This window comes from Lactuca virosa, chromosome 5 (assembly GCF_052849685.1).
Source record: "Lactuca virosa cultivar CGN04683 chromosome 5, Lactuca_virosa_CGN04683_v6, whole genome shotgun sequence".
Taxonomy (NCBI): domain Eukaryota; kingdom Viridiplantae; phylum Streptophyta; class Magnoliopsida; order Asterales; family Asteraceae; genus Lactuca; species Lactuca virosa.
The window spans coordinates 171,515,568-171,533,969 of record NC_136430.1 but is presented as its reverse complement, the minus strand read 5'-3'; the positions used below and the strand labels follow the sequence as shown (position 1 = coordinate 171,533,969).

Genomic DNA, 18,402 nt, shown 5'->3' with positions numbered 1-18,402 from the left:
AATATGGTTAATTCTTTTCTTCTTTTGGCTAAGAACAGAAGTATCTTAAGAAAATATTTTTCACAGAAGATATTGTCTTGTGTGAAGAGTTATCAAGGACAATAAATACAAGACATTGTCTTGTGTGAAGAGTTATCAAGGACAATAAATATAAGATTTGATCACTCTCAGATTCATCACGATTTGATCTAAAACAACCATATTCTCAAAGTTTTCCAACACATATTAAATGCATTTTTATTAATATTAATTCCTACCACTTATTTATTTCAAAAATAAATTTGCATAATATTGCATCTTTTCCTATGAATTATAACGAATTCGAAATGAATATTATATATTGAATAAAATGTGCTTATGTGTATCCAATACATCTAGATGTTAATTTGACAATATTTCGTTTAATTTTATATTTTTGTTTTTCCTCGTTACAATTACTATCCTCCTTGAATTTCACTAGATCGACTTTAACAATATGATGGTCGGATGTGCCTTTTGAGGATACAACTGAGTAAGATCCTGGCACAAAATCGAATGGTAATCCCTTTGATGCTAAAATGTAATCCACACGTGTACCATACTTGCATGTTCCTTGTACACCTATATACACAAATAACAAAAATAGCAAATGTTTATTTAGATTAAAAGACCACTTGACAATATAAGTTGTAATGTTTTTGATGTGCATGCAATAGATGCTAATGAGACCATATTTGTAATTGTTTTCTCCTTCAATAAAAAAGATAGAACATGATCTCGATCTATCATCTATGCAAGGGATATGTATTCCCTATCATCCACATTCTCAAAAATATTCCTAGAAATCTTTTCTAGTCTTGCTAGTCATGTCATGTACTATAGATTGGCATCCTATGCAATAAACACAATATTAACATACTAACAATGAAGTTAAAGGTTGTAACTCGTACTTTGGCCTTTGCTCATAATCACAACCGGCTCACAATCACCCGCAAAATGTTTCGCATCAATGTAATCTTTCTCATTTAAAAACCTCATCACATCTGTTCTTGGCGTCGGTTTCCCCAACTCTTCGTAATACTATAATAAAAATATAGTTTGTGCATCATGTTATGCTCTAAGCTAAATAACTTTCAAATCAACTCAAAATGAGATTAAATGCATAATAAATCTCAAAATGTATGTTCATACTTTTTAGAGTATTCAATGGATCCAAAAATCCAATTTAAACTTATCCAAATTTTCATGAGATCCTTATATCTAAATTTTTTCATACCAATTTTGAGAGATTTTCAAAAAAAAAATTATTTTTGGATTTATGAAAATCGTGTATATATATATATATATATATATATATATATATATATATATATATATATATATATATATATATATATATATATATAGAGAGAGAGAGAGAGAGAGAGAATGTTAAGATCATTTCAGGACTTAAAGATCTATGAAAATCCAAGAATTGTTTTGTGTGATTTGCTAAAAAAATGTCTTTTTGATTGAAGATTTGATGAATAAATATTTTAATGAGTGTGTTATTGATCGGTAAAACAAATTTTGAAAAGAACTATGAATATGGTTTGGAAAAAGTTCTCTGGTTTTCATGAATTTTAAGTTTTCAATGGATTATATATATATATATATATATATATATATATATATATATATATATATATATATATATATATATATATATATATATATATAAAAGCAAGTTTAATTGAAAATCATATTTGAAGGAGAGAACCAACAATATTTTTATCCACAATAAATTTAGGTATCAAATTTCACATGTGCATGTGCAAATACATATTTAAGAGAAATGTAAAAAAATTTAAAAAAAAAAATTTATATGCATGTACATATACAAATGTTTGCACAAAAAAATATGAATATGAATTAAAAATATATATTTTTGAAAATTTTTAAATATTATATTCTAAATATAAGGTATACTTTCGCTTACTTGAAAAAAATTACTTTTTTTTAATTACTTTTTTATTAATTATTTTTTTTAAATCAGAGAAAATATTCCTTATATTTTAAAATTAATATTTAAAAAATGAAATTTTTATGCATATTCATATTATTTTGTGCATATGCGTATGCATATAAATAATCATAATCATATGTATTTAATTAACTTATGCATATACTTATTCTTAAGAATATATCATTCATATGCATGTACTTATTATTATGCATATACATAAACATAATCATAATCATATGTATTTAATTGTCATATGCATATACCTATTCTTATGCTTGTGTGTGTGTGTATATATATATATGCATATGCTTATTCTTATACATAAATACTCATTAAAAATATTTTTTTTAAATATACTTGTGCATATGTACTTTTTTTTAAATATGCATACAAAAAAAGAATATGAATATTCGTTAAATATGCATTTTTTTGAAATATTATTAATTTCGAAATGTAAGGAATGTATTCACTGATTTAAAAAAACTAAAATATAATTATAAAATTAAAACATAAAAAACAATTTTTTTTTTCAAATACATGAAAGTATACCTTATATTTCGAAATTAAAATTTAAAAAGATTTTTCAAAAGATATGCATTTTAATGCATATTCATATATTTTTTTTTGTACATATACACATTTAAAAAAAATATGTGCATATATATATATATATATATATATATATATATATATATATATATATATATATATATATATATATATATATATATATCACAATTCTCTGAGATATGCATATGTACATATGTACATGCATATATGAAATCTGATACCTAAATTCATTGTAGATAAAAATTTGTTGATTGTCACCCTCAATTTAATTCTCCATTGATTTTGCAACACATATATATATATATATATATATATATATATATATATATATATATATATATATATATATATATATATCCAAGATCAAATAAAATGAAATTTTAGATAAAAGTTAAGAAATTTTTTATATACATATTTTTTAGATCTTGGTTGTATATAGGATATAGGATATACTTATTGTATACATACTTATTTTATTATGGTTCTGTATAGGACATAGATCCGATAATAAATATTTTTTTGGCAGTAAGTTAAAAAGTTTTTTTTTGGCATATTTTTTTGGTGAACAAAAGAAATAAATCAGTAGATGAATAAAAAATAACATGACTCAAAAAAAAAAAAAAATTCCGGAAAACATCTCGATGATTCATTTTTACGATGATTGTTTTGATGTTCACTAAAATGAAGCATTAGATGATTAAAAAAGAACACGATTCACAAGAGAAAATTATCAAAAAACACATCCATAATTCATTTTTATGTAAATCAAGGAAAAATTCAATTTTATGATAATTTTAGTGAACATAAAAAAATCATCGTAAAAATGAATTATCGAAATGTTTTTTCGTTTATTTATTTATTTTTTTTTTGTTTTTTTATTTTTTTTTTTATTTTTTATTTTTTTTGTTAATAATATTCTTCTTTATTCATCTAGCGATTATTTGTTTTTTTGTCAAAAAAATATGTCTTACCTTCCTATTACAATTTTTTTACCGGATATATATATATATATATATATATATATATATATATATATATATATATATATATATATATATATATAAAATATATTTCTTTTTCATATTTTGGTATATGATATTTTTATATCTAAATTTTGTATAATGTTAAAAGTATAACATTGTTTATTAATAATAGGAAAACTGCATTGAAATCCTTACATATTGGTCTCATAATCGATTTAGTCATTATATCTTTTTTTTATTCAATTAAATCCCAAAAACCGGTAATCGTATTTAATTAAAACCTTTTACCCATTCAACAGGTCATTGAATTTTTAAAAATTACACTTTTGGCCCAGATTTCAAAATTTATTACAAATTTGGTCCAAAGTTTACACTTTTTGCCCATATTTTAAACTTTTATAAATTTGGTCCAAAATTTACCCTTTTGGCCAAGATTTTAGAATTTTGTTATGAATTCATCCCATATTTAGTTTTATTTACAAGATTTTTTCTCAAAATTTTCTTCCGAATATGTTTTTTCTTTATAAAATCATATTTATACAAAAAAATAACATATTTTCACATAAAAATCTTATATTTTCTATATAAATTTTTTTTTTGTATACGAAATACCTATTTATAAAAATAAATATTTATTAAGTATATAAATATATATAAGTCCGTTTATATAACAAAAATGTATACTGACATGTATTTTACAAAAAGAAATGTATTGGGACACCTATTTATAGATACATTTGTATGCAAACACATTTATAAAAATTGTATACAAACACCTATTTCATAGTAAACATATTCACTTCTTTTGTAAAAACATATTTATATGCACCCAAATAAGTGTTTGTATACATTTTTTTTTTGTAAAAACATATTTTTATATATATTTTTGTAAACACCTATTTTATAATAAATGCATTTGTATTCAAACACGTTTATATATAAAATGTATACAAACACGTATTATATAAAAAAATTATTCAGACACGTTTGTATAAATAAAATGTATACAAACACGATTTTATAAAAAATATAGATACACATCTATTTGTGTGCATATATATATATATATATATATATATATATATATATATATATATATATATATATGTAGAGAGGGAGAGAGAGAGAACAGGTGTTTGTTTACATTTTTTGTTAATATGTGTTTGTATACAAATATATTTATAATAAATAGGTTTTTATATACATTTTTTTTTTGTAAAATACGTGTTTGTAGACATTTTTTTTTATAAAAAACGGATTTGTATATATTTATTTACTTAATAAATACATATTTTTGTAAATAGATATTTCATATATAAATAGTTTTTATATAGAAAGATAAGATTTTTTATGTGAAAATATGTTTTTTTTGTATAAATATGATTTCATACAGGAAAAACATTATCGAAACAAAATTTTGAGAAACAAAGTTGTAAAAAAAACTAAAGTTATGATGAATTCATTACAAAATTCTAAAATTTGGGCAAAATGGTAAATTTTAGACCAAATTTGTAATAAATTTAAAATCTGGATAAAAAGTGTATATTTTGGACAAAATTTGTAATAAAATTTGAAATCTAGGCCAAAAATGTAATTTTTGAAAGTTGGATGACCTGTTGACCGGATAAAAGGGTTAAAGTGATTACGATTACCGGTTTTTGTGACTTCACTAAATAAAAAAATATATAAAAATTAAATCGATTATGAGGCTAATATGTAAGGACTTTATAGCAGTTTTCCTTTAATTAATTAGATAGAACTAATATGTGATCATTTTGTATAAAAGACAAGATAGATTTATTGTGAGAGTTTAGTCTATAATATAGATTTTGGTATATAATATTTTTATCAAATAAATTTCTTATCTAAAATTTTAGATACATATTATCACAGATGCAACATTGTTCATTTATTAATTAGATCGAACTAATATGCTATCACTTTGTGAAAAGACAAAATAGATTTCTAATGAGATTTCGGTATTTAATACACGTATGGATTATATTTGATATCCGAATTTGTATCCAATTTTTTGAATACCAATTATGATATCAAAATTCACATGCAAAATCTCATATCTTTGGTTTGAACACCACTAAGTTACAACCGACTTATTAAAGGGTATTCATATTATTTTTAATACCTTGACGATGTTATTCCATCGATCAAAGGAGTAGTCAGATCCGCTTAGCGAATTGATACCACCAGCCAGAATGTGAGGATGATCGCTTGATTTTATGATGGCGTGGATCTGTTTCATTCTCCAGTTTTCGTCAAGGTGATCGAGTTGTGTGCAATAGAAGCTGAGTTCCCCCGTCCGTGGTACATCAATTGTAGCCTTAAGCACATTCCTATACCGATCCATTAACATAAATGATCATGGAAATAGAAAGTAATTGCAAAAGTAAACACCATATATACTTCATCTTTTTAATATTAAACAACGATTGTTCTTATAGAAATATGATGGTGATGGTTGTTTGTACGTAAAACCAAATACGCATAAAAACCTGAAATCTTGGTCGTCGTAAATTTTTTGAACCTTGGACCTCTTGATCGGCCATTTTGACAAGATGGCATTCCCATATTCCGGAGCCCAACTTTCCGCGAACACATAATTCATCCCGAGAGCAAAAGCCAAATCCGATAAAGGTTTCATTTCTTTCTCTTCTTCAGCCTTCACATCCTGCAAAGCTAGTACATCAGCATCAACGTCTTTAAGCACATCAAGAATACTTCTATTTCCATCATCCATCAACCCAGTCAACGGGAAGCAAATCGGGCTTCTCAAGACCCGATTTTGGGACATGGAGATCTCATTGTCGGGAAGATTTATCGAGACCCTCTTGGCATGATTTTCGGTCCCGATTGTATGCATTGGGGATTGCTTTAGAATGCTTTTTGGTCCACCAACTTCTTGTCCCCGGATACCATCGACCCATGATCCATCTGATTTTGGAACCGCAGGCGCGAGGGAGAACATAGCTACGTTAAAAGATGCAACCCGAATGCAATCGGGTGCGGTTTGATTGATCTTTTGGGCACGGATACGAGTTGGCATACGGGTCAGGTTTTGATTCTTGAATCTTCTAATCAACACTTTACGGGTTGCGGTCCTCCATATGATTGCTCGGAGTCGTATCCGGGACCAAATGCGGGTTACTTTCTTTCCGAATTTTCGCAACATTTTTTGAATTGAAATTGGGAATGGTGAAATGGTGAAATTGTGAGTATGGATACATTCAAGGGTAGGAGATATATGGATCTTTTTAGCACGGTCTACTGTTAAAAGATTGATCGTAGGTGGTTGAAAGAAAGGAAAGTAAGTCATGAAGTTGTTGAAATTAGTATAAAATAAAGTGGATATAGCCAACTACTCCATCAATTTGAAAAGTGTTATTTGACAAAGTGACATTAATCGTTGAAATTGTGTTTCGAAATACAACTACTCCTACCAATGGAATTTTGACTTTCGAACATACTTAAGCTTATATACTCATATTTTGACTTTTGAACCTAAATTCCATTAAAGTTTCACAAATTCTTTCATATCTAGGATTTACGTTTTCCATTCACAAACTGACGGCATTTAATTCCAATAACGATCACTCATATAATCCATATCGCCATTAGCTATACCGCATGTTGTTGTTGTTGTTGTCGGTCACACTTCTGTTTCTATCAACAACTTATATAAAGCCATAGTATATTAATGAGTATCATACTAAAAATAGAAGAATGTGTTTGGTCTCACTCAGAAATCCCCATTTGCAGACCCTTATTTTTCCGACTTTTTTTGTTAACCATCGAACCACATTTTAACATTCTTGATTGTACTTTACCTCCAACGAATTGAATTGTGTAATTTTGTTGGTGATTTTAGTGTATTTGGGTTCGATTTAGTATAATGGAATTTACATGTTACCAATAGAGTTCAAATCTTGATTTTAGACAAATTAAGTGGTGTGGAGTGTACGTTTGAATAAAACGAGTTTGATCTCAATTCGATCAAATGACAGGGGTCTGGTTGACCGGTCGGCGAATGGGATCGAGAGGGCGTCCCGTGCATAGTATGGGACAACGCCCTAGCCCGAAAATTTATTTGTTAAGGAAAATGTTATCAAAAATCTTAATTATGGAATATATTTTCCATAATTATCTTTGAAACATCATCTCTTATATATGGGATAAAATTAACATTTAATATTGATTGATACTTATCTTTGGTTACAATCAGAGGAATTTCAATTCTATATAAACGCTAGTTCATGGCCTCTTATCAGTGCCTTGACACGAAATTGTTCCATGAAAGATTATCCTTATAATTTGGATTTCTTGTAAACCCATAAATAGCTTCGAAATATCAGATTTGAAAAGTGTTCACACGATCCTTCAAGAAGATTCAAACTCTCATCGATTTCAAAAAAACATTTTTCTCCTACGAAACCCCATCATAATTTATCTTTTTAAATTTGTTTCATAATTTGTTATCATGTGGAGTTAAATTCATATATTGGAAATTGTATATTTTACTTTTTTAAATGTGTTCGGCAAAAATAATTGCAACTTTTTATAAAATATAAAATAACATGAAATATTAAAGCTAAAACTAGACCTATTTGGTGTAGGGGTGAGCATTTGGACCGAACCGGACCAGACCAGCTCTTGGACCAGACCGGTTAAGGAGAATATTGGACCGTGGACCGGACCGGATGAGTCGTGTCCGGGTCCAGGTCCGGGTTTTCCGGTTCTTGGACCTGTTTGGACCGGTACAACTTTAATTTCATAGAATACAAATCGTTAAAATAAGTTTTTGGGTTTGATAGAACTCGTTAAAACGAATATGTTGTTGAGTTTGATACGATACTACTTGTAAAAATGATTACATTTCCGTTTCATGCATAACTAATCTACCTTGATGTTATAATATTATAACTTGCAGAATTAATTTTCCAAATAAAAGCAACTAACATATAAATCAAGTTCACCAAGATCCCTTTCATATGATTTATCTGTCAAAGATACATAAAATTCAGAATTATAGTCTAAAATAATAGTTAAAAAGCTGAAATATTTCAGCTTTGAAGGATTGTAACTCACTAAATATACTACCAAAATCCACAAAATTATAGTCTAAATTCATATACAAACTGTAAACTAAATGTTGGAAAAAACCGTAGGTCAATCCTGTAGCACCTGGTTCTTGGTATGTATTTTTATTTAAGTATTTTTGCATTTTTGGCCTTGGACTCGGCGAGTTGAAGGACCAACTCGCCGAGTAAAAGCGGGATGAGGCGCGGGATTTAAGTGATGGACTCGTCGAGTCGGGTCCCGGACTCGACGAGTAGACTCTGACTGGACAAAAACCCTAATCCGAGGGTTTGCACCCTATTTAAACAATGTTATGTCGGCCACAACGTCCCTTATGCTCCCAGAACACCTCTCATTGAAACCCTAGCCGTTATTGAAGCAATCTAAGCCTTGTTGGTGGATTTTGGTGCTTGTGGTCTTAAGAAGGAAGGAGAAAGGCTTGAGGAAGCAAGTAAAGACCAAGGGAACCCGAGTTTGTGCACCTTCTACAGTTCATTGAAGGTAAAAAGCTGTAACCTTGCTCTTTCATTTGTTAGATCCCTTTTTTGGGAGATTTAGGGCTTTTATAAGCCACTTTTGATGGCCAACCATGATTGCAAACATGGTTGGGGGTTAGAGCTTCGGAATCACGTCATTAAAGGAGTCACAAGGCAGTTGGGGACTGCTTTTACATCCATGAAAGGCCCCATGCATCTTAAGAGCTTGTTTTATGTCTTTTTGAGCTCAAAGTCCCATGCAAGCACGTAAAGTTTGTAACTTTACGTGCTAGATCGATTATAGAAGCTTGGATCTATCTTTTGATCAAAGGTTGTACATCAGAATTCAAGGATTTAGAGTGTGGACATGACTGACTCGGCGAGTCCGTTCTTGGACTCGACGAGTCCGAGGCTTTGAGCCTCATATCTGTTGAGAGTCAAAGGAACCCAATTGAGTGTTAGAAGGGTTGTAATCGGGCAGGAAGAGTTACCCAATGTATTGGATGTGATTTTAGACCTGGAGTTCATGGGACTCGACGAGTGCTAGAACAGACTCGGCGAGTCCAATGCAATCTTCTTAAGGATGAAGATGAACTCGACGAGTTGTTCATCAACTCAGCGAGTCGAGGACAGAACTTGTTCATCAGATTAAGGTGAACTCGACGAGTTGTTCATCAACTCGGCGAGTCGGATGAGTTTCATGCGATGTTCATGTGAGGGAGGAACTCGTCGAGTTAACGGCCCAACTCGACAAGTCGGGTCGTGGATAAGGACGAGTAAAGGGTGAGAGACTCGGCGAGTTGACGCCCCAACTCGGCGAGTCGGGTCAACTTGAAGTTGACTTTGACTAGACTTGGACTGACCCTGTTTAGGGTTGTACTGGCTGTGTGTTGACTTGAAGGTCGTCGTGTAGGGATCGAGGAGTCGAGGGGAGTCGACTTGTGCGCTGAGGATAATTCAAACACTGCACGACATCGAGGTGAGTTACCTTCCAGTAAGGGTGGGTCTAAGGCCACAATGTCGGCCCACCAAAGAGGAGTATTTGTAAGATGATTGTCTTTGTGATAATTATCTTGGTTTGGTTATGTGCTTTGGTCACGAGTATTATCTGCATGATATGTTACGTGTATAGTAGGGATTAGGATCCCTGACAGCGGCCCTTAGGGCCGTGGGGTAGGTCAGTACCATGATATGCATGACTGTATGATTGTACCTTGCTGTTGTATGCTAGTGGTAGGGGGTGGAATAGTCCCCAGTTACCGGTTGAAAGATACCGATGATGGTTACCGGTTGAAAGATACCGATGATGGTTACCGGTTGAAAGATACCGATGACGATTACCGGTTGAAAAGATACCGATGTTGGTTACCGGTTGAAAGATACCGATGATGATTACCGGTTGAGAGATACCGATGATATTGTATGGTATGTGGTATGATGGGGGAACTCACTAAACTTTGTGCTTACGGTTTCGGTTTTTGTTTCAGGTACCTCTTCGTCTAAGGGGAAGGAGCCGGTGGCGTAGCATCGCATCACACACACACATATGGTTTCCGCATGGAGTTTTCTGGGATTGTACTCTGATATGTTATTATTCTATGGCTTGGGTTTTCAGACATGATACATTGTTTTATGAGATGATGTGTTTTCGCAGTATTTTCTTATGAATGTTTTTATGTGTTGGTTAATTAAAAAGAAATTTTTGGACCTGAAAATTGGGATGTTACAAGTTAGTATCAGAGCCCTGGTTTGAGGGATTCGGACACACCCTCGGGGGTGTCTGGACTCAAACTGAGGGGCTAAAAGGTTTTTACAAGGAAAAATGGTTTTCTAAAATCTAAATGGAAGGATTTTAAGAAAGATGAAGTGTGTGATGCATGCGACCGGCCGGGCTCAAGTAAGTTTTCCCCAAGATACCCATACTTGATATGTTATGCTATATGGTTTTGATTCAGAAAACTGCATGCTAGAATAGGACTAAGGATCTAGGAGGATGCCTTGTGTGCCTGATATATGATTCTGAGAATTGCATGCTAGTTAGGGCTAAGGATCTAGGAGGATGCCTTATATGCATGTTGTATGAGCTGTATGCTAGGACTGTTTAGTCAGCAGTAGGATGGCCTATGTAGGTTATGCCTGATTTGGTTACCCAAGGCTCGAATGCTGCTTGCTTTGTGCTATGGGGGTTCTGGCCACCTTCAACTAGCTAAGGAACGGATATGTAACAATATCCGCAAGTTAGTTAGGGGGAAGTGGTGGGGACTCCTAGTGCAGCTGATGGCGGAGGGTAGGTCGGAGAGTGCCCTAGGAAAACCTAGGATGAGGTCAGTGGAAAGGGGTATCAGTGAAAGGGACTTGGTGAACTCGAAGCAGTCCTTGCGGAAAGCACGGATAGATGTGGAAGGTAGTATGGGCCCGTACTACTGGAAGCAGAGGATCCGTACTCGAATCAAGGAGGGCCTAGATGGAACCGGGAACCTTGGAAAGTGTGTTAGGCCTCTTGGAAGTATGTATGATCCTGACATTTATGCGTGTGTTTTCAGCATGGTGACCACACGACATGGAGCAGGAGGTTCCGGATCAGGATCAGGATCGGGCTCGGGTGCAGGATCCGAGCAGGTTGATGACGGGCTGCGCGAGTTCATCGCGTCTGAGATCACGAGAGGCATTCTTGAGTCGACCCCGGTCATTTTCGGGTCGATCAAGGAAGGGATTGTTGAGCTGATGGAGGATCGCCTCCGGGCATTCATGAGTGATATGGCGTCTAGCCAGACGAGTACGCGCACATTGTCCTTTAAGGACTTCTGAGGGAGCGGTGCGCCGAATTTCCATGGGGTGAAAGACCCCATTGCTGCTAGGAGATGGATCGCAGACATCGAGTCTGCGCAGCTGACCAGCTTCTGCCCCGAGGGGTCGAAGGTGAGATATGCAGCAGGGTGTTTGAGAGACAGAGCTAGAGATTGGTGGGAGTCTGTTGGTGACTCATTGGGAGCCTCGGTTGTTGAGGCTATGACCTGGTCAGACTTTGTGACCAGATTCAGGGCGGAGTTTGCGCCAGCTGTGGAGCTTCAGCAGCTGGCCAGAGATTTCTTGGACATGAGACAAACTACGGAGACTGTGGCGGAGATCACCACCAAGTTCCGGGAGAGGGCATTGTTGGTGCCCCAGTATGCGGGTGATGAGGACATGAGGAGGACCCGCTACCATGATATGTTACGAGCTGACATCCGGGAGCATGTCAGTTTCTCAGCATGCCCTACCCTGGATTCCATGATTGCCAGGGCTAGGGAGAGGGGGATTGATCTGGAGCATATCCGGAAAAGGAAGGCAGCGGAGGGGCTGACGACGGGGGCTTCGGGGAAGAAGCCCAAGGGATTCGATGGTAGGCCGAAAGGCCAGTCTGGGCGGGACCGCTGTGGGAAATGCGGTCGGTCACACGAGGGAGCTTGCCGCACTGGGCCGGGTTCAGGCTGCTATAAGTGCGGCAAGGTTGGGCTTTTTGGCAGAGATTGTACCGCCCCTACTCCTGCGGTACAGATGACAAACCCGATTTGCTTCCATTGCAATCAGAGGGGCCATAAAAAGGCCAACTGCCCGAGATTGTCAGCAGCGTCAGCAGCGGTGCCAGCAGTGGCGCCGGTCTCAGCGACAGCGCGGGTTGTAGATGGCCGGAAGGCCAAGACAGAGGCTCCAGTGGTGCGGAGCCGAGCATTTCAGTTGACAGCCGAGGAGGCACGCGCTGCACCTGATGTAGTGACGAGTATGGTTCCTTTCTTATGCTTTTATGATATGGCGCTGTGATCTTGATATGTTATGTATGTGCACTGTTTAGGATCGTTCCATGTGAACGGTATCCCAGTTCAGGTATTGTTTGATTCGGGTGCCACGCGATCATTTGTCTCTCTTGCGCTTAACAAGAAGTTTCCTGAGTCTTCGGGCATGCTGGATTGCCCTCTAGAGGTCGAGATTGCGGACGATCGGTCGGTACGAGCGTCGGAGGTTTACCGAGACTGCGTCCTACGATTGTTTGAGGAGCGTTATCTGGTAGATCTGGTTCCCATACCTTTACGGGGGAACAAGGTTATTATCGGTATGGATTGGCTGAGCCCCAACGGGGCATGTGATTGACTGTGCGCAACAGTTGGTGCGGATCAGGACCCCAAGTGGAGGAGAGCTGGTAATTCAGGGCGAGAGGCCACTGCGAGGACCAGCTTTATGTTCAGCAGCGAGAGCTAGGCGTTACCTCCAGCAGGGTTGTGCAGGTTATGTCGCCTATGTTATGGATACCCGGGAGGCGGGTAGGGTGACGGTGGGCGATGTGCCCGTGGTGCGAGAGTTCGCGGACGTATTCCCCGAGGAGCTGCCTGGGATACCTCCGGAGCGACAGGTGGAGTTCAGGATCGACCTAGTCCCTGGTGCGGCTCCGATAGCCAAGGCACCGTATCGGTTGGCTCTTCCCGAGATGCAGGAGTTGTCTACACAGCTGCAGGAGCTGTTAGACAAGGGATTCATTAGACCGAGTAGTTCTCCCTGGGGAGCCCCGATTCTGTTCGTGAAGAAAAAGGACGGGTCACATCGGATGTGTATAGACTATAGGGAGCTGAATAAGGTAACGGTGAAGAACCGTTACCCACTCCCGAGGATTGATGACCTCTTTGACCAGCTACATGGAGCATCTTGGTTCTCCAAGATTGATTTGCGTTCAGGGTATCATCAGATGAGGGTCAGAGAGGAGGATGTACAGAAGACGACGTTTCGGACGCGTTATGGCCACTATGAGTTCGTGGTGATGCCTTTCGGGCTCACCAACGCTCCTGCCGCGTTCATGGATCTCATGAACCGCGTGTGTAGACCGATGTTAGACCGGTCTGTGATAGTGTTTATAGATGATATCTTGGTTTACTCCAAGACGCGAGAGCAGCATGAGGAGCATCTGCGAGAGGTTCTGGAGACTTTGAGGAGGGAGAGCTTGTATGCTAAGTTCTCCAAGTGCGAGTTCTGGTTGCGCGAGGTGCAGTTTCTTGGGCACCTTGTCAACCAGAACGGGATTTCGGTAGATCCGGCCAAAGTGGAGGCTGTGATGAGATGGGAGGTTCCGAGGTTTCCATCTAAGATTCGGAGTTTCCTGGGATTAGCTGGCAACTATCGGAGATTCATCCAGGATTTCTCCAAGATAGCCTTACCCCTGACCAGGCTAACGAGGAAGGTCGTGGTCTTTTGTTGGGAGCCTGAGCAGCAGGCTGCATTCGAGACACTGAGACAGAGATTGTGCGAGGCGCCAATCTTAGCCCTGCCCTAGGGCATGGAGGATCTCGTCGTGTACTGTGACGCGTCCATCTCGGGCTTGGGCACAATATTGATGCAGAGAGGGCATGTTATTGCTTACGCTTCGAGGCAGCTGAAGCCTCACGAGGCAAACTACCCGACGCACGATTTGGAGCTGGGGGCTATTGTGTTCGCCCTCAAGATTTGGCGTCATTACTGTTGGATTAATATCTAAGTCCATAACTATATTTGGTATGTACTTGACCCGACCCGACATGGTCCATTTGGGTTGCACTTCACCGGCACAATTTATATGGATAGTCTTTTCAGAATAGTATATTTATGATTTATATTAATATATTATAAGTTCTAATATATTAATATGGAATCATATTATTTAATTAGTATTGATCAAGAATTAATTTAGAATTAATTAAGTGATCAAAAAGAACTAATTAAATATGGACTCTTATATATATGGAATGGGCCAAGTTCATTTAGGTTGGGCTAAGCTTTCATGGATGGTCCATGGAGCTTTTAACCCATGGATCCTATGTAAATGAAAGGTCATGGGTATTAGGGTTTACATGGATGTAACCCTAATCCTCCATAATATATAAAGGGGTCCTTGGCTCACAAAATTGGCACAAGTGTGTGAAAATAAGAGTGGGCCGATTTTAGTGTGCATACATATTCTCTCAAGTTCTTCCAAGGTGTTTTGGTGATTTGTGATTCCATTTGAGGCTTCCACACTATTGGGGCTAAGCTCTTAAAGCTTGAAGACATCAAGCTACATCAAAAGGTATGTCATCTAACTAGAACTTTGTAGTATAGGTGCTTCATAATATGATAGTTAGGATGAAACCTTGGAATAGTTAATATTTGCATGTATAATAGAGAAAACATAGATCCAAGGTTTATAGGGTTGCATGTACACCATAGGAGTGTTAGAATGCTCAAAACCCAACAGTGGTATCAGAGCCAGGTTGTTTTCTGTTATATTGATGCAAATGTTTTATTTTCAAGTTGGAAAAAAAGGAAAAAAAACATGACGTTTGTCAAATTTTAAGATAATTACTTGTTTTGTGAAAAACGAATTATTTGTAAAATTTGAATAATTTGTTATATGAGTTGAATTAGGTCAAATTTAGTAAAAGATAAAATGATATGATTATTTTATAATATTAAAAGTTTAATATATTATATGTATAAGAGCAAGTCGTCTTACCATTAGTAGGCCTCATTCACGAAGCCGGTCTATAAAGGGGGTATAAGGTTACTGCCTATAAAATGACAGTTTAATGGGTGTCCACTCTCACTCACCGCTTCCTTGACCGGTGGAGGGTCGTTAGCCGAACAGGTATGACAAGGACTATAATTCTCCCTTCATTATAAGTATAATGATAAATACTAAGTAACTAAACACTTATAAATTCCCAATCTTAGTTACTTAGGAAAATGTGAATAAGGTGCTAATCTATGAAATTACACTTTGCACTTTGTTTAAGCTGTTAGTGGAGCGTGTGTGGTTAACCGGCACACTAACCTGGACTTAACAAGGTAGGCAAAGGGTAACTTAATGTTTATCATAGTATCGTTGGAGCGTGTGTGGTTAACCGACACATCGATTGAGGGGTAAATATTAAGGGTACCAAGTATATTTGCATGGTTACTTCACACCTTGTTTTGTGATCCTCGACATCTCAGTCACAAAACCTAAAGGGCACACTCGAGATTGAAACATGCCATTGAAAAGTTCAATGAATCTCAAAAGAATCTAGGAGTTTCAAAACCAATTAAAACCTAATAATACATTTCGTTTATCTTGGTGGAAATTGGTGAATCGTCATTCAGCTACCTTCAAATATTTTATAGCTTGGATTACGGCATCCCTCTTCCAAGTAATAAAATAGTTTATTGGGTCCTAGCCTTAATATATTATATTGGGTGTTATATTAAGGACTTAAATCAACTTTACATGAATTTCTCCCATTGTTGATGTCTGGTTTAGACAACAATGATCTTCCCAAACCAAGCTTTCCTAATGAATATGACTTCCCGAGTTTGGCTCATGGAAGTCATACTTCTCTTCCTCCACCTCCTCCAATTATTCTCCCTAACCCACAAGTTCAAGGTCACTCAAGCCCTAATGGCCAGCAAGGTCTATGTGTGATCACATCTTAGAGATGAAGTCACATATTGACAAGCCGGGAGAGTTGGGTGTCAAAGTCTTGAGAAAGGTGGATGTTCAATCACTTTCTAAGTCACATAGTGAGTTCCTTTGGGACTACTATGAAACAGACTATGACATGAACCTTAATGATCATATCTATTTGCTTGGTGCTGCTGAATCAGCAATGATTTGGAACGATAGTAAAGCAAATTTGATTAGAAGATCAACTTCCCAAAAACTTTATGGACAGTGACAATGGTGACACTGGAAATCCAGAAAAAGCATTCTCTTCCCAATGGAAAAGGATTGGCCATAGTCAACCTGGTTGACCAAATGGTAAAGAGAAAGGCTAAGTCTGAGATAGTCCCATTACCAAAGGGTCCATATGTTTATTTTGCCAAAGGAAGGGGCGTTGATTGCAAAGCTGCCAAATTTACCGAAGGATGTTAAATTCAATAAGTTTGACTCTACATCACGTAGAGCCCATTATCTAACTATGTTAAGTTCTATTCTGAGATCCTCATTACATGATGTGACTGGGTCACATGTTGATGTTTTAAGAATCAAAGAATAGAGAGAAATCTTAAAGGAAGTATATGCTGATTCTGATCGCGAAGGTGGATTTCGATCGCATCAGAATTTTGAGCAGTTGCTTAAGAAGTTATGATATATTGCTAAGGAATAGATAACAACAATTTTCCATGTGGATTGTAAGAATAAGTTTTTCCGCAAAGTTTTAAAATAAAAGAAAATTGTTTAATTTTATTTATTTGAAGTATCCTTACAATGGCATTTGTGGAAAATTGTTGCTTATATGATTCCACTGACAGCTATATTGGAAAATGGATTTGATTCTTTCATTTGTGGTAGTGTCTAAATTTACCAAATCAGGAAAGTTCCTCATCACCCAAGTTTCAATTGGACCGAAACTTGGAATCATGCAAGTTGAATAGTATGATGAATGAGAACTTTCAAGCATTGGAAAATCAAGACTAATTACTTGTTCACATGGATGTGTGAGTCAAGTGAAGGACTAAAGGGATCGAGTACACATTCTTGTGCACTGGTCATGTCCACCACAAAGCTCGTTAAGACTATATGATTTACTAAAGTTTAGTAAATATGGTTATACTTACAAGTTTAAGTATAATTCTGAAACATTGGAAAAGTCTCAATGTATGGCAGAACGAATGGGAAGAATCAAATTAGGCAGAAAGATAAAAGTTTCTCAAATCTGAAAAGATGGGAGAGTACTTTAGTATCATGTTTGTGATCATCTTAATGATTTAGAAATCATATCGCAATTAGTCCTCTAAAGGTCATCTTAGTGCATTCTTATGACTAAGAAGAGGAGTCATGAATTGTTGAAATGGTTAGATCAGGAAGATGAGTCATACTTCGTTCCAAAACAATTCTTAGAGTCATACTCCAAGATTGTAACTTGAGTGACATATCTTAAAGAAAGGTTTAAAACACTTGTCAAATGTAAGAGTAAAAGTGTCCTACTCTTGTACATTTGAAATTGGTAAGTTGTGATGTTTTGGATAAAACAAAGACCAACTAAGGCCAATTGTGTGAAGTGTTTCTCTTGATAAATAATCCGCACTGTCTCTTGAATATTTGGCAAGATAGTCTTACATGACAAGAGGATAGTGGGAGTCTTAAAGATCCTAAAAAGAATTTCAAGAACTAATCAAGAATAAAACCTGAGGTTCTTCATTAGCACACGACTTGAGGTTTATAACCTATCGTGTTGACATATTCTGTGCCCATTCCAGTTAAAGTTGGCTTTGCATAGGAGTTCTGAAAGTTCTCAATTGGTTGCATAACAACTTGGAAGCAATGGCAGGCCCTGTACTG

The 18,402-nt window shown here is 35.9% G+C and overlaps 1 protein-coding gene across 1 annotated transcript; it reads right to left on the bottom strand.

The window, feature by feature from the left end:
• Nucleotides 1-348: 348 nt before the first annotated feature.
• On the bottom strand, nucleotides 349-6,839 carry LOC145113726 (DNAse I-like superfamily protein). Its single transcript, XM_079049781.1, has 4 exons — nucleotides 6,048-6,839; nucleotides 5,681-5,888; nucleotides 930-1,059; nucleotides 349-600 (listed from the first exon to the last, which is right to left on the bottom strand). The coding sequence occupies exons 1-4, from the start codon at nucleotides 6,722-6,724 to the stop codon at nucleotides 356-358; spliced, it is 1,260 nt and encodes a 419-aa protein (XP_078905907.1). The 5' UTR covers nucleotides 6,725-6,839; the 3' UTR covers nucleotides 349-355.
• Between the last annotated feature and the right edge of the window lie 11,563 nt (nucleotides 6,840-18,402).